The sequence below is a fragment of the Zosterops lateralis genome, assembly GCF_965231275.1.
Source record: "Zosterops lateralis genome assembly, chromosome: 6".
Taxonomy (NCBI): domain Eukaryota; kingdom Metazoa; phylum Chordata; class Aves; order Passeriformes; family Zosteropidae; genus Zosterops; species Zosterops lateralis.
In genome coordinates, this window is record NC_139761.1 from 25,336,266 (window position 1) to 25,362,547 (window position 26,282).

At 39.3% G+C, this 26,282-nt stretch overlaps 1 protein-coding gene across 1 annotated transcript in view; it reads left to right on the plus strand.

The window, feature by feature from the left end:
* Positions 1 to 11,541: 11,541 nt before the first annotated feature.
* SNX6 (sorting nexin 6) overlaps positions 11,542 to 26,282 on the plus strand; it is a 30,377-nt gene continuing 15,636 nt past the window's right edge. The window contains exons 1-8 of the mRNA XM_083863299.1: positions 11,542 to 11,593; positions 11,748 to 11,795; positions 17,278 to 17,382; positions 19,129 to 19,239; positions 20,792 to 20,913; positions 22,875 to 22,998; positions 24,215 to 24,310; positions 25,624 to 25,729. Coding sequence (XP_083719425.1) covers positions 11,588 to 11,593; positions 11,748 to 11,795; positions 17,278 to 17,382; positions 19,129 to 19,239; positions 20,792 to 20,913; positions 22,875 to 22,998; positions 24,215 to 24,310; positions 25,624 to 25,729 — 718 coding nt within the window. The 5' untranslated portion in view covers positions 11,542 to 11,587. The remainder of the gene's footprint in view (positions 11,594 to 11,747; positions 11,796 to 17,277; positions 17,383 to 19,128; positions 19,240 to 20,791; positions 20,914 to 22,874; positions 22,999 to 24,214; positions 24,311 to 25,623; positions 25,730 to 26,282) is intronic.

The following is a 26,282-nucleotide window of genomic DNA, read 5'->3' on the forward strand; positions in this document are numbered from 1 at the left end:
ATCCCATCCCATGGAGCTTTAATTCCAATCACTGGCTTTGCCTGCAATCAAACCATATTGCCTTTCTTCTTCCACCCCTCTCTCAAATGTATCAAGTGCAACTTAATTTCTTTTTTTTCTAGTACTATGATGGAGATGATGTTTCAGAATCCTGCATTGATATCTTGAGGCCTTATTTTAATACTAGCCAAAATATATTCTTGGGCATTTTATTTTGTACCTGTATTGTTCTTTATTTAGAATAGCCTTTCCTTTCCCCACTTTTTTTTTTTATCCTCTGATGTTATATTCCCTTCTTTTATATGTTCCCACCAAGATATTTCTAGTAAGATAGCCTTCCTCATATCTTTCATTGATCTAGCAGCACCTCTTGGTACCTGGGCCAGTCTGAATCTCTCTTTTCCAGACACATTTGACCAGGCTTTAACACTACAGATTACGATGATATTAATGCATTGCTTTCTCTGCATCACAGGATCCTCTGCCTTCTTCCATAGAAGACTGGTTATATTGCATGACTAGTATATCTAATTCTTTTTTCTCCTCTGCTCTTACAGAAATTTCTTTTGGCCCCTTAAGATCATCACTTTGCATTATCTGCTAAAATTTCCATCCTATTTCTGTTACTGCAGTCCCCGAGGTCTTGAAGGTCATCCTGTGTGATACTCCAATCCTCTTCTCTATTACAAGTACCCTCCAGTTTTTTGTTTTAGCAGGTTTCACTTGCTCATTTACCTCCTATTTTTTATGCCAAGATCATTAATGAGAAGATTAAATAAGATTGTTCCCAAAGTGAATCTAGGAAACTCCATTAATAATTCTCCTTTCTCCTGAAAGAAGAATCCTCTCCAATCAGTTTCTTATATGCTTTACAGTTCATATGTTAATTTGGATTTTCATCTTAATGAATATTACACAAAATACCTTCAGGAGTCCAGCAAGATTAGGTCTAGAATCGATCTCTGTAAAGAACACAAAATCAAATTTATCAAATAAATATATCAAACAAGTTTAAGATAACTTATCTATGATAAGTGGTGTATTTTAGGGTTATCGTACTTTTATCGTACTTCTGATCATTCTTTATCTTTTATTATGCTTCCCTTCCAAATGTGTCATAAAATCCTGATCATTATTCAGCTCAGAGATACATGTTTTGGCAGCTGCCTAGTTAATTTTTTCTCTTTCTTGGTTAAATCGAAAAACTAATATTAAGAGATTTATATATCAATTTTATTGTTAATAAATTAAGCCCCAAATATTTGATATTTCATTCAAAATTAAAATGCTAAAATTAGAACCAATTATTTTCTAATATTTTGTTAATAATTATTAAAGTGTCTCAGAAATATACAAAGAGGAGAAATATGAAAACAATGAAACAACTATGTTATTGTGGATGGCATTTATAAATTCTGTGAACATCATATAGCCAAATTTCAATTAAGGGCCGTGCTGTTATCTCACTGTGGAGCCCTACATGAGACTGCCTTGTTTCCCAATATAAATCAATCAGACTCAACTGTGACATTGCACATCGTTAAAATGAATTTCAGCATTGATGTATTTTAGATTCAGGACCAGATGCAAACAGCAGGTGGCCCAAAGAGGAGGGGGTTAGAAGAATTTGTAGAACATTAGGATGGGACTTAACCTGAAAATGTGTAGATTTAACAAAGAGCCTTACTGAATCTGATTGAACCTTACTTGCTCTTGTGATTTGATTTAGTTCATCACAAAGTTTACAGGTCACACACAATCATATCTCAAGAGCAGCCAAACCATTTTATGACTCATGTGGAAACCAGAGAGCTGTGTACCTTAGGGCATTGGTTCAGGAGCATTGCAGAGGTAAGTGTCACCTCATGAATCACCAGTATGGCACATTTTAGTGTTCTTTCCCATTAGTCTGTCCCACAGCTACTGACTTGGTGTAACAGTTTTAGTTTGTCTGCAGGATTCAATACAATCTTGTACCACTACAGAATACTGGTGTGTTTTATGGATCAGAAATTAATGTACACACTGAGATAAAGTAATCATGATTAGGTAAAATTCTTAGCTGTTGGTGGCTCAGAGTTGATTTTGTGACTATATGCCCGGGATGCAGGATTACATGAAATCCAGAGCTAAGAAAAATCAGCCCAGACTGGAGGGGGAATCCATTGCCAGGACATATTACTGTAACTCCTCAGTCTGCAGTGCTACAGCTGGGTGATTATTTGAGATGTAAAAAAGGAAACACAGGAGGAAAAAAAAAATTGTGAGAAATGAAAGGCAAAATTTAACAAAGACCTTTATTAGGAGCATTTGCAATTGAACTTTACGCTGATTTGTAAAGGCCTACCTTTGTCCTAAGCACTGATTCTCTGGGTGGGGAGATTTCAAAGTTTGAATTCCAAAAATAGCACTGCCTTAAATGCTGGGAAATAAGCTGCATTGCAGGTTTGGTAAATCTGAAGGTTTTGTTCAGCCACTTAGTCATAGCTGCCCCCTCAAGCAAGACATAACAAAAGGATATTTTTTTTTTTGAGAAGGTGGGACTAGAACAAATATAATGACCTGAAACTGGATGGGTCCTTTGTATTTTATAAAAGAAGCAGAGGTAAAAGATTTCTTATTGTAGAGTATTATAAAATTACTAGAGCCAATAAACTGTACATAATGATTTTGACTTCATGTAATCAGCAAAGCTCCATTGACTTTAATTGAAAAACATTGATTTGCATTAGTAGAAAAGCTGAGTGGAAGGAGTTGCATTACTGATTGTCTTGTTAATGTGGATAATATTCCTGAAATAATTCTCAGAAATAGAGATTATTAAGGGTTTGTATTTCTTTTGTAGCTCCATTCTGCAGGTTCTTACACTTCCAGTGCCAAAGCTGACAAGGCTAACAGCACTACTGCACACAGTGCAAGGAACACATTCCAGAAAGGCCCCTGAATTTATTGTCTTCTTTTTCCTTTATCCCTGGCTTTGGCTACATGTAAAACTCTCAGTGAGACTGGTTCACCTGTTCACCATCAAATCCACCCACTTAGATGCAAAAATCCATAAGTCAAAAGGCATTAATGTGGAAAAAGAACAAAAGAAACTCAAAGCACCACTTCCTTACACATTACCACTTCCAATACACATTATCCAGCTGGGACAAAAAGCATCTGTGATACTACTCAGTTCTTCACTGAAGAGCAGATCCTGGACCTGCTCATGAACATTACAAATTTCTCTTCGTCTGACCACATGCAGCAGAGGTCAGGGGCTTAAATACCAAGCATTTCAGTTCCCCACATTGCAACAAAAGGCTTGTTTGTGCTCAAATACACAGTTATAGTTTTGACTTCTACATATAACCTCTCCTAGTGTCATATTATCTTTGCCTTGACCATGGGACCATTGCAAATTGATTAAGTGCTAATGGAAACCCAAATGTTATTTCATTAACTTTCATTCCAGATTATAGCCTGGCCTGGACAACATAATGAAGTTGTACTGGCTAGAGCCTGATGGACAAGTGCTTTTGTTATCTTTAGCCAGGCATGCTTTGTGCAGGCCTCCCTTGTCTATCCCAGCTATCCCAGCTGAGTTTGTGCTTAGATGGGCTCAGCGTGTTTGCCTGATGGCATGTCCTGTCCACCAGTGAAAACCTCTGCACTATTCTAAACCACCACAGCAGAAGACACTCAAATTTTTCCTGGTGTGCTTACTGGATTTTCACAGTAGGGAGCTTTACTGTAACATACCTGAAGTGCAGGATGAAGTAATGTATTAGGAATACCACAAGATGTTTCCTGATTGGTTTGAGCCAACCTAAAACTGCACTCCTGCTAAAAAGCATTGTGCTACTGCTGCTAAAAAGCATTGTGCTACCCTTAATACTCTCTCTATGTTCTTATTATGCTGGCCTAAGTGAAACTGCTCCTGCAAGAAAAACAGGTAAATTGGATCAGCTTCCTCATCTCTCTGCCCCTGGGGCTGCACTGAGGGAGCACTGGGACAGCAGAGAGAGTAGGGGCATGACATGGAGAGATGTGACTTCCCTTTTTGGTAGCAGCATGGCCTTTGATATGTGTTCTGGTTTCAGCTGAGATAGGGTGAATTTTCATCCTAGTAGCTGGTACAATGCTATGTTTCAGATTTGGTATGAGAATAATTTTGATTACATGGTGATATTTTAAATGTTGCCAAGTGGTGCTTGCCCCAAGTCAAGGACTATTTACTGTTTCATGCTCTGCCAGTGAGGAGGTACACAAAAAGAGGGGAGGGAGCATGGTCAGGACAACTGACCAAACTGGCCAAAGAGATGTTCCATACCACAGAACACCCATTATATAAAGTGGAGGAGGTACCTGGAAGGGCACCGAGTGCTTTTGGTGATGTGTTGGGCATTGGCCAGTGGGTAGTCAGGAATTATATTGTGCATCACTGGTTTTGTTTTGTTGTAGGTTTTTTTGTTTTGTTTTGGTTTTTTTTTTTTTAATTTGAGTTCTATTTCTCTCTCTTTTTTTGTTATCTACCTTTTTATTGCAATTATTATTATTATATTTTACTTTATTTCAAGTATTAAACTGCTCTTATCTCAACCCTGTGGTTTTACCTTTTTCCGATTCTCTTCTTGATCCCACTGGGGTGGGAAGCAGGGAGTAAGTGAGCAGCTGTGTGGTACTTAGTTGCCAGCTGGAGTTCAGTGATGACAATGAGATTAATCCAAACTGAATTCTTGGTTGTTTTACATTCAGCATCTCCAAATTGAGAGAACTGGCCTGTCTGGAAGCATGGGCTACAGCTCAAGTGCTGGTGGTCACACTGTGGGAATCAGTTATTCAGTGCAGCTATTATGATCAACCTGCACATCTTGGCTACTTGCAGTGATCACCATCAGTTGAGTCAAGCTGTCTCAGGAGATGTTAACCCAAAAGCAGACAGCTGGAAGTAAAACTGCAGTAAGCTAAACAGTGAGTGCTTTCTGTGGCTGTGCTTTAATCCATACCTCTTAATGCAACTGGCTGTCCAACACAATTTAAAATTAACAAGCATCTGCATGACCATAGCTGTTAAGTCAGAAAAAGAGAACCAAGAATGTGATTGGTTGGCCAGCCAATGTCTGTGTGGCCCAATTTTTTCTTTTCTGACTACTCCTCAAGTCCTAATGCCTTTGGCTCTGCAGATAGATAGATAGAAAGGAGCACATTTGGATGGAGCATAGAATTGTATTTTTTACTGGACCTCTGAGGAAGCAGGAGTTTGAGACCATAAATGAAACACAGGCTATATCTTAAGGCAGCTACTCCCATGCAACTGTGCTGTAATTTGAATGTCACAACAGATTTACCTGGAGATGGAAGCAGCTTTGGTTTTGAGTCAGTTATTGTCACATTTGAAGAGCTGTTCCTGGCTATTAAATCAGGCCTCAGATGATTGTTGGTTTAATGCTGCTTGATGCCATCTATCAAACTAAGCTTTTTTCTCTGGTAAACATATCAGAAATAACGTGTTTGGTTGTTTTTTTTTTTTCCTTTACTTATCTTTGATCATGTCAAATGAGACCACTTTGGTCAGAAAATCTTTAGAATGTTGATCAGGTAAGGCTCACCTGATATGAGCAGGAAGATAGAAGAGCACATCGTTGTCTTTGGCTGGCTTGTGAATGTTGCCTCAAGCAGAACATGTTAGTGGTCATCACATCCTCTCACACGGCAAGTGATGCCCTACTACTACTGGCATTCAGAGGAAGCACTGGGAGACGTCCAAGGTTTTCGGATGAGAACTCAGTTCAAGAGCACAACAGCAAAAAACAGTGACCACAAAGCCAGTGAGGAGCAGAATAGGAGAACAGAAGACTGAATCAAAGACTGATACTAAGAAGAGACAAAAATGGAATAAGCTGATTACACAGGGGACCTAAAGGTTTGGGAGTGAAGGGAAAATAGTAATTTTGCAATAAGCTGGAGAGAACAGACAGTTGCTCTCAGTCAAGACGAAAGGAAATTGGGGTATGGAATGGTGTGGTCCAACAAAGAGAAAGGAAGAGACAGATTGGAAGAAGAATAAAATATTAGGAAGGAAAAATGCTAAATATTAAAAAAGGCGGAAATAGTCAAAAAGAAAGCTAAAAAGTATTAGGATAAAATGAAATAAGATAACAGGGAGCAAAGGACTAGAAGTCCCCAACAATACTGATATATACTGAATTAGGCAGAAAGTGTCATTCAGTCTGTTCTGACAAAATAAGCAGCACTGTGCAGTCCCTCCTGATACCCACTATTGTACCAGTGACAAGACATGACAAGAGCTGCTTTGTCCTCCCTGCCTGGTGCTGCCCTGCTGGGGCAGAGCTGGCCTTTGAGGAATGGCGTGTATGAGGTCAGTCTTAGCAAATCTGCATTTTATCCTTCTTGGTCGCACTTTCATCAACAAGGCCTTATTTATACTGAGAGTTTTTTCTATTTTACTATTCCCTAGCTGTGACAAGCACTACTGTAAATGGTCTTCTGGTATTTTTACCTCAGATTCATCTCAACATCTGACACAAAAAGAGTAATAGCACTGCTTTGGAGAAGTCTCCCATAATGCTCTTACCATTGCAGTTACTGGCTGACAGAGCTGAGACTGCTGTGATGTTGATATCCCAAAGCATTCTTATTGCCCTCTACAGCGCATGATTAAACCAGGCAGCTCTAAAATTAAAAACCTGATAACCAACATAAGAAAACAATCTCATTTTTTAGCTGTCATGTCACTAAAAAGGTTTTTCTTTTTCTGTTATAGTAATACGTTTTGCTACAATAAAGAATTAAAGAATTTTGCACTATACTTGGTACAAGTAAAACCCTTAGTCTGGAGCAAAGGTGAGGCAGGAAATTCTGGCTTTCTCTCTAGAAAAAGACATTAAGAATCAGGAAGAATGATCAAAAAGGATTGTCTCAGAATGTTCTCTGAAGTACTCCATGTTTCAACTGGTTTATAAAGATGGAACTGGAGTTTAGGAAAAGAGATGAGTTCAACTGCTTTAAATCCCAAGTAGGTAGCTGTAATGTTGATCAGTCTGTAACTTGTTTATAAACATTTCATCCCTGTGAACCAAGGAGGAGAGAACTTCTTTATAGACTCCTTCCTAGACAATCCTATAGGAGCTCTGGGAGATGCAGTCTCCTTTTGCATCCATTTGTAATGAAGAATTTGTGCAGATCAGTGATGGCCTACAATCTGTTATAGAAATATGATAGGTTAATAACAGCATGAAATCCAAAGAAGAAAAAATATGTCAATATGTTCAGAGCTCAGAATAAGTGAATTGCCTGTGTGTACTGCATAATATATCCTTCCCCTTACAGCTTCTTGATGTTAGTTCATGGCACTGGTGGAAAAGGAGGCTTTAGATAGTTCAACTTTCTGCATCAGTGTAGCTGTATATGGACATTAAGGCATTCATGGCAGATAAGAACAGTGTCTATAATACCACGTAAATGGATTTAAAAAAGAAATTATTTGATTCTTTCCTAGGGAAGAAATGTGATGAATTGCATTACAATATATCTGTATACATACAGTCTGCATCTTGCACAAGGAGGCCAGGATTTTTAAAAGTGCAGAGCAAGCCTTTTCTGGGTCCCTGCAGTCTGAATAGAAACCCACATGTCCTTATTATTTGCATATGTCCCCATTATGCTATGGAATTCACAGAAGACTATTCCACACTGAGAAACAGATTTTTTTTCTTTTCTTATGGAAATTACTGTTCCTCAGAGTGTCTAGAAGTTACTGTGTGATACTAAGGCATGTTTCTCTTTCTTCTCTATAATATTATAAAATTTTCCCCGTCTGTTCTTTTAATCCTACATATCACACTCTCTTTGTATTTCTAAGGAAATATGATCAGTTTGATAGTAATTTTTTGCTGTAAAGTGATCTATCTCCATAACAGGTAAAAAGTATTGCTAACTGAGCTTTTTAGACAGGTTTTATAATAAGGTTTTGACCTTTTTCTCATTTGGCCTTAAACTTCTGAGAATATTACACTTAAACCCCTAGTTTTTCACAGAAATAAAAAGTGATAAATATTAATTAATTTTTTACAAAATCTAATTATCTGCTCTGTCACAAAAAAGAAAAAAAGCACCACCATAAAGCTTTAATGATATGGTTCCTTAATACAGTTTCAGTTAACATCAGTAGAGAAAATTTAAATGAAATACATAAGGGAATTTCATCTCAACGATAAAATAAAAGGAAGAATCAATCTGTTACTGAGATACAGGAAAGCTGGTCCTTACAACCACAGTTTGACTGTGAGATGCTGTATTTGAGCTTCACATGAACAGGAGTACATGAGGTAGTTTTAAGGAAACTTTTGAGTAATTAGGTTTAGAAAAGGAAGTCGAGAAACTTCTCAGAAAGAAAAAAGTGCATGAAGAATAGTTCCTCACAATTAAAAAAACCAAACCTCTCAGCTAATGAAACAGCAGAACTACAGTTCCTGCCTATATCAAACACTAGTATCCGTTGAATCACTCCATGATGAGTCATCTAGTGCAGACAGTGCTATATGACATGATGCCATGGAGTGGGAAGACTTAAGATCACCCCAGAGATCCTCTGATAAAAGCCAAATACTTCTTAAATTGTATGGCTTCTGATTTTCCAGGGTGCACACGTTCAAACACAAAGGAAATGTTATGAGTTGGATAAACCTCGGCCGAAAAGAATTCCGAAAAATACGGAAATAGCACCATCTACTGATATTATGGGTCTTTGCAGGGTAATGTTTTTTAAAAATCGGGAGACCTACTGGTTACAATAGCACAGCAGCGTTCCCCTAACTGCTACGGGATCGGTTCCTCTTTGTATTTACAGCTCTGTAAACTCAAGATAATGCTGATCCTTGTGTCAAGCATTTAGCAGCTGAAAATGAGACTAAGAAAACGTAGTATCTGAATGGAAAAAATGAGGAAAAAGGGAGGAAAATGAGACCAAAAATGAATAGCTGAGTAAATCGAAGTGTGTCCTGGACCTAAAGGAGGATGTTACTAGTAAAGGGAGTAAGTTCTCAAGACGTCATTTGAAAGCCCCAAGACTTTCCTTTCTTTTGGTTTTGAACTGCATTCTCCTTTGGGCCACCCACACAGTTTATCAGAGTCAGTGGAACTCAGTGTTAAAAGTTTCCCCTTCCTTTATCCCATGTGATTTTCCAGCTGGTGAGGCAGGTTGACAGGAGTAAGGGCCTGCTTGAAGACCAGAGTTGCTGTAGACAGCCAGGTGAGTGCAGGAGGGTAGGAATGCGGTCATACCAAAGGACTGTCAGATTGTCTCAGTTGCAACTTGTAATTTCATTCTTCCTCGGTTATATTTAGTACATTGACTTGATTTACTATTGTTACGTAGACATAGAAAAGAGTGTGCGAGCAGCCAAAATGGAAACTCGTTAGGTAGGGTGAGCTCAGCTCTCAAAGGAAACTGCTCCTGGAGCTGCAGAGCAGGTTTATTATGTTGAGTCTTGACAGGAGAGGAGTGAGAAGAGGTAATGCTCCTCTCCCACCTCCTAGGCAGGCTGTCCCCATGGCGTATATGATCTGTCTGGACTGCTGAAGCAGAAACAGCAGACAGCATGCATTGTGCTGCAAGCGGGGAGGAGCGTGGGGGAAAAAGTAGGGCAAGACATGGACCTGGCATAATCAGGGCAGGATGAAATTGATCAGGGCAGGATGAAAGATTAATCCTTTGGGTATCAACTTTTAGAGCCACAGCACTGCTGTTGATTTGGAATACCACAGAGTGACAGAATCACAGAATGGGCTGGATTGGAAAGGACCTTAAAGATCACCTAGTTTGAATGCATCTGCTGGGGACAGGGACACTTTTCACTAGACCAGGTCCCTTACAAGCCTCTGTGCCATCCAAAACATCACCAGACTGCTCCCAGAGCCACACTGGAAAGCTATATAACCTTATTTTTTTGTAGATGCAACTGAGATGGTCATCCTGCTAGATTCATACTCGTCAGGTGATATACTTAGCTCTCCCCTGTAAGAAAAAATTGTGTCATTATTCCTTGTGAAGCACTTCCTCAACTTTTTGACCTGGATTCTTTGGTCCTAATAAAATGTATCAGCAGTAAATAATAAATATTAAAAAATAAAACTCAATCTGTCACAAAATTTATTTTTTCCCACGGAAATAGATGTTTGCTGAGTGGAATAGTAGATGATACTGAACCCAGATCATGCAAAGAACAGGATACTAATGCACGTGAACCCCCAGAAATCAGTTTCCTGTGTGACTTTGTCTCTACTCCTTCAGAAGGACAAGTTGGTGTTTAACCAGAGGTCACATACTCTTTCTCTGTACTTCATAAAATATTTTTATTTCTCTCAACCTCAGCAGTAAGTATTTTGGGTGATGTTACACATGTCTGTATCAAGACAGAAAGAGGCCGCATACTTAAAAATTGTTTAAAGAACAGCTTTTAAAATTATTTACAAAATGCATACTCAAATACCTTTCTCCACACTAAGAACCATTTTCAAGAGATGATTTCCTTGTCTGAGTCCTAAAGCACCCTTCTAAGCAGTGCAGAGTTCAGAAAGCATTATCTTCACATATCTTGAGGCCACTTGAACACCATTTCTCAAGGTGCAGTTTCCTGATGGGTTTAATTCCACCTAAACACACGGTGCTGCTGTGGCAAGTGGTGCTCCTGTCCCAGAGGTGCTTGTGTACCTAACTCCGGACTCGGGTAGGGAGCCGGCTAGGGTGGGAACTGCACATTGCTGCAGTCTTCATTTGCAGGTGGGCTGGTGCTCTCCTGTGTGAGCGCAGGCCCACGGGTGCTGATGCCCACACCGGCCCACATCCTCCACCAGCACCGAGATTACAGTATGTTGATCACAAAGCCCCACCCTGAAGCTGCCTCTTGGCCATCCTAGCTCTGATTCGCACAAAAATGCAGTTTCAGGCACAGACTCCCTCCACGCTCACATCCGCTTTAGTGTGCTGACCTTTTCCACTTTCATTAGACAGAGAGCCATTTAAAAGCTCCACTCTTTAATGTGAAACGGGCAGTTGTCAAACTTTTATCACGTAACTGCCCAAACCCCAAAGCCATATTATTAGCCTATAAATTTCCCGCGCTGCCATGGCACAGTTTCACACCCCGGCTTGTACAAACGTGGTAAGCCCACACCGGGAGCAGCGCGGGGCGGCGCCAAGGCCGCGGCCTGCGGACGGACCCTGGGCACACCTCCGGGGGCCGCGTTCCACCGGACACCGCCGCTCCTCCCCACACGGGGCACGCCCGGCGCTCTCCACACCCGCCTCCCGGTCCCCGCCGGCCCCAGCACGCACGGGAGCGCCGCGCGGCCGCGACACGAGCCACCACCGCCCAGCCGGGCCCGGCCCCGCTCCCCGAGCCACCACCGCCCAACCGGGGCCGCCCCCGAAGCACCGCCCTGCCCTGCCCTCCCCTCCTCTCCTCGCCTCCCCTCAGCGGGCGCTCCCTCGCGAGAGGCGCCGCTGGCCGTCCGCCCCGCCCCGCGCTGCGCAGCCCCGCCCGGCCGCGGCCCCGGCGGGCGCAGAGCGCCGCGAGCAGCCATGATGGTGGGTCCGGGGCGGCCGCGGAGCCGGGCCGGGGCGGGGCGGGGCGGCCGGGCACTCGCTAACCTGTGCGCTTTGTCTCCTCTCGCCCTCCCTGCCGCCGGCCCTGCCCCGCCGTGCCCGCTGCCCGCGCCGCCGCCGCCTCGCCCCCGAGCAGGAAGGCTCGGACGACGGCCCAGATTTCCTCTCGGAGGAGGACCGAGGTGTAAGTGCCGCGGGGAGGCGTGGGGACCCCGGCGCCTGGGGCCGGGCGGGGAGAAACGGGCCCCTCTTGGGGGCCTCCGGGCGCTGCCGGCCCGGGCCCGCCGCGTGGGTGTCGGGGGAGGCGGGATGCTGGCGGCGAGCGGCCGGGCCGGCCGTCTGTGTGTCTGTGTGTCTGTGTGTCTGTCTGTCTGTCTGTCCGTCCGCCCGCCGGGGTCTGCTCTGGCACAGCCTCCCGCTGATACCGGCCTCCGTCTGCCTGTGCTGTTCGTTTTTCTGTCACCCGAGTTTTGGAAGGACATTTCTTTCCCGCTGTCGTTGGAATAGCTCGGGAGGGCGTTGTGGCCGGGGATGATGTTCTCCCCGCGGCCCCTGCCCGCTGCACACGCCCGGGGGCCGGTCCTGCCCTGGGGAGCGCCCGCCGGCCGGCCTGAGGCCTGGCTGATGCCGTCCTGCCCTCCCCTCTCCTTTCAGGCCCGAGGGCTTCTCCCATTGATAACAATGGGACATTTACATTGCAGGCAAATGTTGTGTAATAAACTCTGTATTGAACAGAAGTTCTGTTGTTGGGACAGAATGCCACAATTACGTTTCTTACTGAGAAAACCTTTTTCTCTGCCTTCCTGTTTCTAGCCTTAGTTTCTTTTCTGACTGCTGTATCCATCTTTCTTTAACTTGCCTTCCTTACTTAAGCAACCAACCAGCTAACCTAGTATAATTTAGTTAGACTGATTACCCCTGTCACTTAGTATCTTGAGAAAGACCAACTGTGAGCAAGGTGGGAGAGCAGCTTCAGGGTCGCTTCGGTTCTCTTGGCTGTTGGTGGTTATTGAAGTGCCTGTATACAGTATATTACTAAAAATACAAAAATCTGAGAAACACTGTGTTGGCATAATGTTTTATCATGCACACCATAGTCACATGTTAAATTCAGTGCATTTTATGTTCCAGTTTATCGCCAGAAATTTAGAAAGGTGTTCTAATATTGTATCAGACCAATTCTGGCCACTGTAAAGCTTTCGTTTTTAGGTACACAGCTGCTTTACTAAGAATATTGGATAAAAGAGAGAGGAGGTTTTTGTCTTTTGAGTGTCTTCAGAGCAATGACTGAAGAGCTTACTAACTGTGAAATTTTATTTACATAGGTATTTTGCATAAGTTGTCCCTGGTACTTAGGAACAGCCTTTGATGCACACAGTTAAGTTGCCCTTTATCTGAAGATGCAGGTAGAACATAACAATGCGGATCTGACCTCCTGTGACACTTGTCTGTTTGGCTGGTTATTAGTATTCCCTCTAAGGCTACAGGTCGTTAAGAGTTCACAAGGTAATTTGAAGACCTTAAGAAATCTCTTTGCAGTCTTGTTTGTGTGTTTGTACTGTTGTACAACTTACCATCTCAGTTGGCCAAATGCAGTCTTGTTTTTTCTCTCCCGCATCTTCATCCAGCGTTGAGAAATCAAATTGGAGTAGTAGCCTTCTCATTTCCCTATTTTTTTAGGGTTTCTTATTTTCAATCACCGATCACTGGGGAGGTTTAATTTTTTCTGTTCTGTGTAAGTGCTTGGGGTTAAAACAGAGGTTTGTTATCTGCATGATTTTGTTCGTGATACAGGAAATTAATCGGAACCAGTATGGCAGTCTATTCATGAATGAATTCTCTGTGCTTTAATCTTCAAAACTGTAATACTTTTTTTCTAAGTAGAAATAGTAAAAATAAACGTCTTTAATAAAGTGATTCCCTAGTTCTAATTTGTTTCCTTTATCTGCAATTAAATAATGAGTAGGTCAAGCCTTTATTTGAAAGCATGGATGGCAACTTCTGGTTGGAGTAATTGAGCTTTTAGTTTTGAAAATCAGTTCTCTTGCCTCTGTTGAATTCAGATATTGCTGTGACAACTGTACTTCTAATGCCGCAGGAACATGTTTGTTGGCCACAGTCACGTTAAGTTTAACCTTGGGGTGATGGGGTGAAAGAGGGCTGGAATTTGTGCTGATGCCACACAGAAGAGTAATTCTCAAACAATGGTGTTGCACCATATGGAGCCTTTTCTGGAGAACTGTAAAACAGAGCACTGAGAATCATCTTTGAGGAAGTAGCAGTGGGTGGTCTGTAGAAGGAACTTATTATAAATGGTCTGCATAAAATGAACTTGTGGGAATTGCTTTTCTGAATTTCACTTAGGAAATAGGATAGGATTGAGTTTGCTTGGTGTAACTTGGGTGCTGTTGGGATTTTTGTGCTCTCTCTAACATAAACAATACGTGCTTTGAAAAGTGGTGTAGTATTGCTCCATTAGTACTGCCTTGTGTATTTTATATCTATATAAAATCTTTAGCTGACTTGGCTAACACTCATTCAGGGGAAATGAGCTACCCTTTAGAACAGGTCCTCTGGAAACTTAATGCTGTGAAAACACTTCGAAAGCTTTGTCCCCTTGCTCTGTGTATTTATCTGCCTGTAAAGAACCAGCTGAAGAAAAGGTCCTTTTACTCTAACATTTTTGAAAGACCTTAGAGCAGGGAAGTTAGTGTTAATGGATGACATTACCTAGGAATGTAACACTTGGTTGTTTCCCTTGTCTGTACCAGATTCCTTCCATTATCATTTGAAGTGTAATTGATCCTTAAGCAAGAGCTTAGATGTTAAATCCTCTCCTTGTGTTGTGTTCTCGTTTAGTACTGTAACATCTAACATGGCTTGGCCTGGGTTTTGGCTTCTGGTGTTTCCTCGACCCTTTGAATACAATAGGGACTTTCTTGGTAAAGCATAAGAAACTGAAAAGTAATTAAATCAGGTTTTGCTTTGCAAGTTGTTCAGCAGGGTTATAGATTACATATGTAAGCAGGAAATTATTATGTGATGTTGTATGTGTTTGACTTGAAGGAGGGCAGGATAAAAAGGGACTATCCTATCTTTATTTCTCCATGCTTTAAGGTACTTTCACATCAGTTTTCATCTGTTTCAGACTTGGTTTATTTTTTCATTTTCTACTTCCTTTGTGACTAAAAAAAGATCCATTGGTAGCAGTTTTATTTTGGAAGTAGTGATGCAGAGTTTGTTTAAATTTGTGGTCTGTGGTGTTTGTGAATTCAATTTCCAGTAGTGCAATGTGAATCGTTGTGTCATATGAATACATTTAAAGTCCTTCAACTTTCTGATTGTCTTTGACACCTTTCATAAATGCTTCATTACCATTACAGATGAAAACATTCCCTGTTGGCAGTCAGGCTACATGGCATAATTTAACATGTAATTAAACTCTTCAAAACTGTTACAAACTTAACTCAGTATAAATCAAACAAATAGTCCTTCACAGCTGTATGTCATGAGTGAAGTTGTCATATTTAGTTCTTAATTTTCTCAGCACACATAGGACTTTTGTATCTGAAGTTGTGAATAGTGCACGTTATCAGGCTGCACTGCACTGGATATGCTCTAATGACAAACTTGATCAGCTGTTATACTGAATTCTAGAATTTTGTATAGTACTACTTAGAAAAATTAAAAAAAAAGGAGGTGCAGAAGTATTTTGGTAGAAATATTTGTGACCTGTGAAAGACTACAAAAATACCATTTAGATAATCCAGATTATTTGCTGAGATTACTCAGTCTGTTAATGTATTCTGGGGGGACCAGAGAAAAACAAACAGTACCCCAGACAGTGTAACCACAAAAACCTTTTTACACACTGAAAAATGTGGTGTCATGACATAAGGGAGACATTGGTATGTCATTATATTTTTCTTTCCTAAATTAGATGGTAAGCACATTGGAAACTCAGTAGGAGCTAGGAGATGCTGTCTCTGAGAAGTGATCTGCAAGGAACCATTGCATGATAATACTCCTTTGTGTGAGGTGGTGACCCTCTAAACCTTGGAGAAACAAAACAAAAGGCAGTGCCTGAATCACATGGTGTGAATATGTTACTGTGCAGTCATTTTAATGATTTCCAACTTCACTGTAAGGAAAAGCTATTACTACTTGTGTGAGAGCTATTGAACAGTTAACGTTTTGTTAGCCTTAGCAGAATATGCTAGACTGCATGATTCTGGTTTACTTTAATACATTAATTGTAAGATCCATGAGTCTGGTTGCTGCTAGAAAGGTAAGAGTTGTCCAGGCCTCAAGGTTAACAGCAAGACTAGAGTGGGATCTGACCATTGTGATTTAAGATAAAGGTAACTTATGGGAAGTGAGGTGTGGCAGTTGATGCTTCTGTTCTAGAGCTTTTCCAGTGTCTCACAGCATTATCTTCAAAATTTGCTCATGTGTACTCTATACCATGTGTTATGAATACTTAAAGCATTCTTGTACTCAAGTATTCCTTAGAAATGCAATCCTGAAAAAAAATTATGGAGAAAGAGTCCAAATCTCTGTATGGTAATGCATTTTTAATACTGTCGAATGGGATATTTATAGAAAAAATGCAACATCGAGAAAAATACCATGTCTGAGTGAAAATATGCTTTGTGAGCATGATGTTGAAATATTTTTTGACAATGTGATTGGAAAAGATTTCAGGGTAAGCCTTAGTGCTTGTAAAAGCATTCCAAATGATGATGAAATTGTCATGGGACAAATTCCTCTTGAACAACAAGGGTACAAGGGTGAGGGTACTTGAATTTCCAGTTGGGCTCTAGATGAGGTTGCACCAAGTACTGAAGTCTTGGTCCAGTTATGCCAAGTATTGTCGTTCTCAGATAATACTTCAGTTTTGCTGTATGTGATCATTGTCTCTCTTTTTGTTTTTTTTCAGTGTGACTGGAATTATTTTGTGAAAGAGTTCAGGTTTCATGTCTTGTAGAAAAAAAGATGTGTATTCCTTGCTCTTTTGCCATTTTTCGTGCTCATTTTGAAGACATTAAAGGGTTTTTTTTTTTGTTTGAGATTTTTGCTTTGGGATTTTTAGAAAAATATTTCCAAGACTTAGCTCTGTGGAGTTCAGGATATTCTTTGTAAGCTTTTTAATTATATGATGAGATATGTTGAACAGAAGAATAGTGTAAGACAGTGCGAGTAAATCAGGTCTATTTACTGCTATTGCTTCTTTGAAATATAGAACCACTTTTCTCCTTAAAAGTACCTTTCCAACTGTTAATGTCTTTATAATTACCTTTATCAGTATTTTTTACTTAGAGAGCAGCTTGTCAGTTCATAAGAGTGGGGACAATAAAGAGAAAAACCTACCAAACTTGTTGCTATCTGTAGAAGTACTTTGTCTTGAGCATCTCAATTACTAGCAAGTTAACAATCTACAGAAATGAAAATAGTGCACTAACAAGGAGTACTGTAGATTATTATTTGTGTGATTGTTTGTAAGGAGTACTACTGGAATTTCTTTTTCAGCTGGAAATAATCTTTTAATGTTGGGGGTTTTGTGATCTGTCTTCAGCATTACAGGATCAGGGTTCATTTCAAAGGAAGAATGGTGGAAATATAGTTTGTCTTTTTTTTATAAGCTAAATATATATTTCTTTCTTTAGCTTAGAGCAATAAATGTAGATCTCCAGACTGATGCTGCTCTGCAAGTGGATATCTCAGATGCACTAAGTGAGAGGGATAAAGTGAAATTCACAGTCCATACGAAGGTAAAAGCCTGGGTTTGTTCACGCAACACTTCTTAATTATGTACAAAAGAGAGTTTGCTCAAACTATTTATTGAAACAGCATGTAACACAATCCAGAGGAAATGAGAAAGTAAAATTATCTCATATTTAGGAGACTGTGTAGCTGCAGTGCATAAGAAAAAGATGACTAAGAGTTAAAAAACTGTTTAGAAGAAAGTTATGTTCATTTTTTTGTATTGATGTGTTGTCATACCATTCCCATTGTCATACCATGTCTATTAATTAGTCTATTTGCATGAATCTTAAATATACATGAATATACTTCAGTATAGTTTTTAAAATTCGATTAGGTCTTATTATAGTTTCAGATTCTAAAAGCATATTTTGTAATTGTATTACATTCATGGATCATTTTAAATTACCATTATTTATGGCTTTTTTTAGATTTCAATGTCTATCGATTGCAGAGTAACAGAATAATTAAAGTTGAATTAAATATCTGGACATCATTAATCCTATCTCCTCACTCACTCTCACCTTTAAATTAGAGTGCACGAGAACACATTGCTCAGGATTTGTCCCTTTGGGTTTCGATTATAGAATCATAGAATAACTTAGGTTGGAAAAAACTTCTAAGATTGAGTCCAACCATTTACTCCAGCACTGCTGAGTCCACCATTAAACCATGTCCCTAGGTGCCACATCTACATGTGTTTAAATACCTCCAGGGATGGTTGCTCAACCATTTCCCTGAGAAGCCCCTTCTAAAACTTGGCAACAATCCTTTTAGTGAAGAAATTTTTTTAATATCCAATATAAACCTCCCCTGGTGCAACTTGAGGCCATTTCCTCTTGTCCTGTCACCTGTTATGTGAGAGAAGAGACCAACCCCCACCTGGCTTCAGCCTCTTATCAGATACTTGTAGAGTGATAAGGTCAACCCCTGTTTTTTCTCCATACTAAACATCACCAGCTCCCTCACTACTCCTCATCAGATTTGTGCTTCAGAGCTGTCACCAGCTCTGTTACCCTTCTCTGGACAGGCTCCAGCACCTCAGTGTGTTTCCTGTCATGAGGGGCCCAGAACTAGACACAGTGGCCTCACCATTGTCTAGTGCAGTCACTTCCTTGGTCCTGCTGGCCGCATTATTTCTGATTCAGGTCAGGATGCCATTGGTCTTCTTGGCCACCTGGGCACATGCTGGATCGTGTCCAGCCACTGTTGACCATGTTCTTTTCCACTGGGCAGCTTTCTGGCTGCTCTGCCCCAGAGGCCTGTAGCACTGTCTGGGGTTGTGACCCAAGTGCAGACCTGGCTCCTCGCCTTGTTGAACCTCCTACAATTTGCCTCAGCCCATGGATCCAGCTGGTCCAGATCTCGCTGCAGATCCTTCCTGTCCTCCAGCAGATCAACACCTCCACCCAACTTGGTGTCATCTGCCAACTGACTTAGAGGCACTTGGTCCCCTCATCGAGATCATCAATAAAGATACTAGAGAGAACTCCAGGATTAAATTGATAAAGATATTAGACATGTCTGTGAGAGCAGACACTCCACAACCTCTTAAGGCAACCCATGCCAATTTATTGCTGCACTAATTAAGATGAGGGTAATTACTGTGGTATGAACTTTTTGGGGACATTTTTGTTGTTGCCTCAAGGTTTTTTCTCATGTAGTAATGAAAAAGCTTGTGTTTTTTTTTGTTGAGCTTTTCAGCCTCACTACCTTCTTCCTTGCCATAATTCTACCTCCTTTTACCCTTCTAGAGTTCCTTACCAAATTTCAAACAAAATGAATTTTCTGTTGTGCGGCAACATGAAGAGTTTATATGGCTTCATGATTCTTTTGTTGAGAATGAGGACTATGCTGGCTATATTGTAAGTACTGGTATTCTTTTGGTTTATATGTGCTGTTTTCTCTGGGTTGGATCAAAACTACTTGAGACTGCTTTTAAATGCAGTGGAAGCAGCAGGTGTTCATTCCTTACAAAATCAGATTAGCTTCTCTAACAATTTTACACAATTACACAAAACTAATGGTTGAAGCAAGCTTGGAAGAAAGCTGCAGCAGCTGTCATACTTTCTTGCCCTTTACTCCTAAGAAATGAGTAGTTTATTTTGACTCCAAGTGTATTTTTATGCCACTGTGTTAAAAGTGTGGGAGAGGGTTGAGCTATGTAGCTTGGTGGTATTGTTTTTGCAAGCTAATGTTTAACTTAGTTACAAGTTTCATGTTGCCTTTGTTTTAGCTGGAATGGCAGAGTGAAGTAATTAGACTTTTCGAATTCTTATTATAAAGATCTGAATCATTTTTCCATAAATGAGAGGAAAGGAAAAACTAATTTAAATGCCCTGTAGAACTAGAGGGAACCTCAATATATAATAACTTACAGTTTGAAGTTAATTTCAGGCCTTCCAGGAACAGAGGTCTCAAAACAGGCACCGTATGATGCTGCACATTAAAAATGGTGCTGCTCTTCATACATTAATTGCAAATAGGAATATTTGTCATCTTGGTGTGAAAGGTATTAGTTTTGTGTTTGGGGGGGTGTTTGTTGATTCAGAGGGTAAACAGATACTTCTGATTGATTAGTGGATATATTAAAATGAGTATAATTTGTGATGGTCATATCATTCTTGAGCTAGTCTTTTCTTAGTCAGAAAAGCTATTTGAAGTGACTAGACCTTCAGTGTGGTAATAACTAGTTTCAGATGGTTGACTCTTAAGAGGCTGGATTTTTCTTTTTTTTGTAGTGTGTTAATGCAATGGGCCAATATCAGTAAACTAAAATTTAAACATAGTTGGTTCTGTGTTTCTTTCCTGGCACCAATTCATGTTTAGATTGACTGATGTTTTCTCTTTCAGTGTTGATGTACTGTATTATAAAATTAACCTAGAGCCTTGTTTACTGAGGGCTTTGTTATTTCAACACATACATCTTTAATGTCAGCATGCTGTAAGAAAGAGCTAGTGCCTGCAAACAATAGGAATCGGTTTTCTTGATTTAAAGTTTTGGGGAATTAGAAATGGATGGTATGAAAACAGTTGAGGAATTTGTTTTTATTTTTTTCTTTTAAACAAGAAGTAATTCTTACCAAATAAGCTAAACCAAAACTAATTAAAGAATAATTATTTCAAGTTTTAAGTCATTGTCATGGGAAATGAAGTATTATTTGGTTTCTGTTGTAATTAAACAGAAGCCATTAGTTAATACTTCAGTAATCTTCAAGGACTCTTGACCAAAATTGGTATAGTAATGCAGCACGTATAACTCATGAATGAGAGACTTTATCCAGATATGCTGTAATGAATGATGAAAGAGAGAAATATGTATTAAAAAGCTGCAGGCAGTCTACAGTTCCTGTACTGTGAATGGGTGTTGTTTGACTGAGAAAATGAGAACTTAAAAAAAATTGGATTAAATTCCAGATTCCACCAGCACCACCCAGGCCTGACTTTGATGCCTCCAGGGAGAAACTGCAGAAACTTGGAGAAGGGGAAGGATCGATGACTAAAGAAGAATTCACCAAGATGAAACAAGAACTGGAAGCGTATGTAGATTTGATTACTACTTTATTAATTTATTTATATTCCAAAACTTTTAATGCTGTTTGCTGTCCCATGTTTCCAATTTCATTGTAATGGTTCTCTGTGAAACACAGACTTGAGAATCCAGTTGCTTTGTAACCAAGGTTTATCTTAGTGATCATGATCAGTGCCATTAGGAAAATTGTAGAAATAATTTCATGGAAGATCTTCTGAAACAGGAAATGAATCAGCTTGTTCTTGAGCATTCTTTTGTAAGAATAAAGTACTTAGGTCCTGTTCTTTACAGGACATCTGCAAAGGGAGGAGATAACTTCTATCTTTTTTAGTTCTGGTGTTCCACATTTTATAAGTGTTATTAGACTTTAGGGTAATACATGCAGTGACTGGGACTAGGGGGTTGTGCATGTGGTTGATGCTGTAGATGCCAACCTTCTGTTCCCCAAGAAATATGAAGATTACTTGAAAATTTCATTTTTGACACTTTTTAAAAAAAATTTTTGCACAAGGAGAATATACTTCCTGAAAATACTGATTTCCCGTACTATGAATTTAATTTATATTGAAATAACTGCTCTGAAGCTTCTTGTTCCATATGAGTTACACAGTGAAGTTTCTCCTTGCTTCGTCCATTTTCTTTATCATGCATTCACTTCTTTGATCTTTTTCCTGTCATTGGTTTCAGTTTTCAAGTGTATATTTACGCTGCTTCTAGACTGCTTCTATCAAGAGCTCTGAATTGGCAAGAAAAGTACATAGAACTCTTAGAACTGCTGCTTTCTCTCCGAACTTCAGCTGCTGTGAGCAAATGTCTTAAAAAGCTCTGTATTAGTGATATGTACAACATAATTTATAGCAGAGTAGATATACACTTCATATGCAGAAAACTGGAAATTAGCAGAACACTATAGATTTTAAAGAATCTGGTTTTCCAGCGGCCCTGATCATGATTCTCTTGTGGTCTGGTTAGGGGTTGGATAACACAGAAAACTTTGGGTTTCTTCTACTGCCACCTCCATCCTCTGCATCCTCCTTTTTTGTCTTCACTGAGTGACTACTACTCTCACTGAGATCAAACATCTCCCAACACTGGCTCTGCTGGTTTGCTGGTATGTAAATCTTAACCTCCTTGCACATAGTGGAAGGAAAAGCGTTGACTATAATTTCACTGTTTGACCTCAGAATGGGAAAAAGAGCCCTTTCCTCATTTTCAGATGAGTTGCATCTTACTCATTGAATTTGCAAAGCACAATGAATTCTAGCAAACGTCTGTTGATAAGAGTGCCTTCCTCTTAATTAAATTGCAAGTGAGTAATTGGTTTGAAGTTGAGTTGGCTGAACTGGGCAACTGTGTGATTGTTATGGTTAAATGTGTTTTTTTTTTGTTGTACCTACCAAATGCAGCTCTTAATTTCACTTTTAGAACCACTGTGATTTGAGACATCATTGTGAGCTTTGGCTCAAAAAGGTTAGGTGCTTTAACACGAAATAAAAGACTGTCTAAAGAGCTAACAAAACTACATGAACATATAAATAAGTAAGGAGGGTGCAAATGGGCAAGGGGATGGAGATGGGGAGGAAGGAATTTGCACATCAATACACAGTGCCAAGGGACTGTAGTCTGTACCTCAGTTTCTTGATTTTTGGGGTGCTGGGGAAAGGACAATGAAATGAGGTTACACTTTCAGCAAACCAGTGTCTGTTAAATTAGTGTATAAAATTAATGTATTTGTTGACTCTTCATTAAAGGTCTCTCTGTAATGTGTTCAGGCTTCAAATTTCTCCCTAGTATTAACATTGCAGTGCTTATTTATGTCTATATCAAACATTGGAGTGATAAACTCCATTATATTGGCTTGTAATTTTGTACCCTGACTGAGGATTTCTTAAAGCTGCTCACTAGGTTTATCTCAAACTTTATTGCTTCATATGGAATTCTTATGTCTGTCTTATTTCTTGTTTTTAGTGAATATTTGGCAATATTCAAGAAGACAGTTGCAATGCATGAAGTGTTTTTGTGTCGCGTGGCAGCACATCCTATTTTGAGAAAGGACTTAAATTTCCATGTATTCTTGGAATATAATCAGGATGTGAGTATTGAAAACTGAATTGCTGGTGAGAGAAATCAAGATGTACTTTTATGGTAGGATGGAAAATTGATTAAGAGGGAATTACCTCCTGGAGCAAATTACATCAACTCCTTCATGCCAGACATATTTGTATTGTAAAAGTTAGAAATTCATTTAGTCTGTAGGAGTTCATTTTCTGCCACCTGGGAAACCAAATGCACTATATGCTGTAACCTCAGCATCAAAAATAAAAATCCAGTATATTTTGGATTTAAAAGATGTGCTTTTGCTGGTGATTTCACTTGACAGTACTTAGTTTTTCACTCTGAATTTTTTTTTTTTTTTGCCTCAGGGAAGAATAATGCAACAAAATGGAGCACTAACTTTTAGGATTTGGAACTGTAGTGTAAATTCTCTTGCTAACAAAACTAGAGAGAATTTCTGATGAAATGTTCTGATAAGTAAAACCTTTTTGTAAATGATGTGAGTGAAAATGTGGTTAATTTTTTTCTGAGTATTGGTCTAGTGTAGCTATCCACATGTAACATACTGAATTGAGATAATAGAGAGTACTTTTGGATTCATAACTATTCAGTGTTGGAGACAGTGCTTGCTCCTATTCTGCAAAGAGTTTCAGTTACTTTTTAAAATTGCAGGAATCAACATTGAGTGGAAGAAATTAGTACAAAGACTGGCTCAGTTGCATGCATACTTAATTCAAAGTATGTTACAGAGATTCTCTGATGTAGAAATGCTTACAGGTTCAGGCACTCAGTTTACCTAAACTGGGCGAAGTTAGATGGACAGGAAGAGTGTGAGGAGGCTTAAATCAGCATTATCCTCTGGAGATCAAAGATCTGCTATTCACCAAAGTGAAACATGGTTATATTAACTCAACTATTGCTACATCAACTCAGCTATACTGTACATGATAAATACTGAGTTATTGATAACTGAAATGTACACTCTGTACATTTGGTACTATCTGCAGGTGCTAGAATGTTGCTGATTTTTTTTCCCCTAGAATGATATTTTAGGTGATAATCTAGTAAATGAGGTAGTCTTCATTCTGGATGTAAGGTGCCCTGTCCCCATTAGTGCAGAGTATAAGAATAAAGAGAGAACAGGAAAACTGTTTTAAGTGTAGCAAGTAGGGCTATGTAGTTCTATTTAATTTTTTTTTTTAAACTTGAATTGCCTCCAAAAAATTAATAAACCTGATAAATTTGTTTTTCAGTTGAGTGTTCGTGGGAAAAATAAGAAAGAAAAACTTGAAGACTTCTTCAAAAATATGGTTAAATCAGCAGATGGTGTCATTGTTTCAGGAGTAAAGGTGATTACTGTTTAACATAGCAAGATTTAAAATATATTAACATTGTTGTCGCCTTTTTAAAATGAATCTTATATAGGTACAAAAATGAGATTTTTACAATGATCTCTGACTTAAGAATTAGTGGCAGACCATGTGTGACAACTTGTGGCCTAGATGCAAAATAAGTAGAAGCTTTCTTGTGGGCTTTCAGTACTCTATGGATTTAAACACCTTTTTATACATAGATAATTAATAGTCTGGTTGCTGGTGGCTGGGTGGTTGGGGTGGGTTTTTTTTTTTTTTTTTTTTTTTTTTTTTTTTTTTTTTTTTTTTTTTGTTCAGACCTGCCATTTCATATAGTGGAAAGGAGAACTAGGTCTGGCAACTGCTTCTGTTCAGAAGTTACTAATGGAGTGAATTTTCCCAGTCTTGTAGAATCTGATCTGTCTGCTGTTTAAAGGAGCAGCAGTAGAGGTTATATGATTTTTCCCAGTAGATGTAAGAATGTAAATGAGGAAAAAAAAAAAAACAGTAATGAAAATTCCATTTAATTTTTCCTTTTCCAAAAGCTACAAGATTGCTTCTACAGCAAGCAGAAATTCTGCAGAGGATGATTTTTAATCTCTTTTCCTTCCATTTGGTAGCAGCTTTTACAAGAATTAAAAGTTTCTAGGTTTAAAATCTTGTTTTTTTGAAACTGCTGGAAAGTGGATATAACCATGGATTAATTATGACTTGGAGAAAAATAAGTCCAAATAATTTCCAGTTTCATAAGAACATTGTTCAAAGCCCATGTTGTAGGCTATTCCATGGTATTGAGCGTCTGTGTTGTCTTAGAGGGTTTTTAAAAATAAGTATAAACCAATTATCTCAAATTACAATGCAGACAATGTTAGCATTTACCTGTGCTTACCAGATTGAAAAATGTCTGTCATTAAGATTAGTGTTTTGAGCTAGAGTTCAAATCATCTTGTCTGAGCCCACAGTGTCTTGTGCTACTGGACGACTTTCACCCCTTCTCCCCTTTTTCTAGGTAGATTACGCATATTCTATTTTTCTGTCACCCTTGGTGACCCTTTGCTATTCCTTCATGTTTAGTTATATAGACCTTTAGGTTGCTTGTTGCAAATTCTTAATTCTTACTAAATTCTTAATAAAACTTAATACCATGATATAAGTGGAGAAGAAATCAGTTCATATCAATGGTGTTTTAGACAACAAAACCAGATGCATTTCCTATCACAGCAGCAGTGAAATGTACAAATTTACTCTGCAATTGCTCTGTGGAGACTGGGTGAAATCCTGGTTTTTTTAATTGTTCCCCTTTTTTGTAGGATGTGGATGACTTCTTTGAACATGAGAGAACATTCCTTGTAGAATATCACAACCGAGTCAAAGATGCCTCTGCCAAATCTGATAAAATGACAAGATCACATAAAAGTGAGTTTTTTTTCTAGGATGAAAATAGTACTAGTTAAAGTGTACAGAAGTTTTTCGTGAGGAGAAGTAATTTTTAGTTTTCTTTTTGCATGTGAAGAGTGAGTTCATTTCTCCAAGTGTAGCCTTCAGAGTCTTAAGAAGTTCAATCTGACTTTCTAAGTTGAGGCTTTGCTGCCGTAGACTAGATGGAGTAAGAACAGCCTGGTGCAACACTGAGGATATATTGATTATATTGATTCTTCACGCTGTCTGCTTGAAAAGAAATGGTCTTTGAGTATTAAATTTTTTTTGAAGTCTGACTTAATCATTTAGGTGTAGAGGTGGATAATATGGCAGTACATCTGATTTTACTCCAGGTGCAGTTGTTCTTTTGATTGGATGTGGTTGATTCCACCGAGTGCAATTCTAGGCAAACTGGGCATTGCATTACCTTGCTGACAAAGTTACTTTTTCCCGTAGCAAACTCCTATTTGGGCCATTAGTTCTAGATTAGGTTTCCATTTTTTAGCAGCTTAGGGTAGAGACTGGAATGTGGACATTCAGTAGCCTAGTT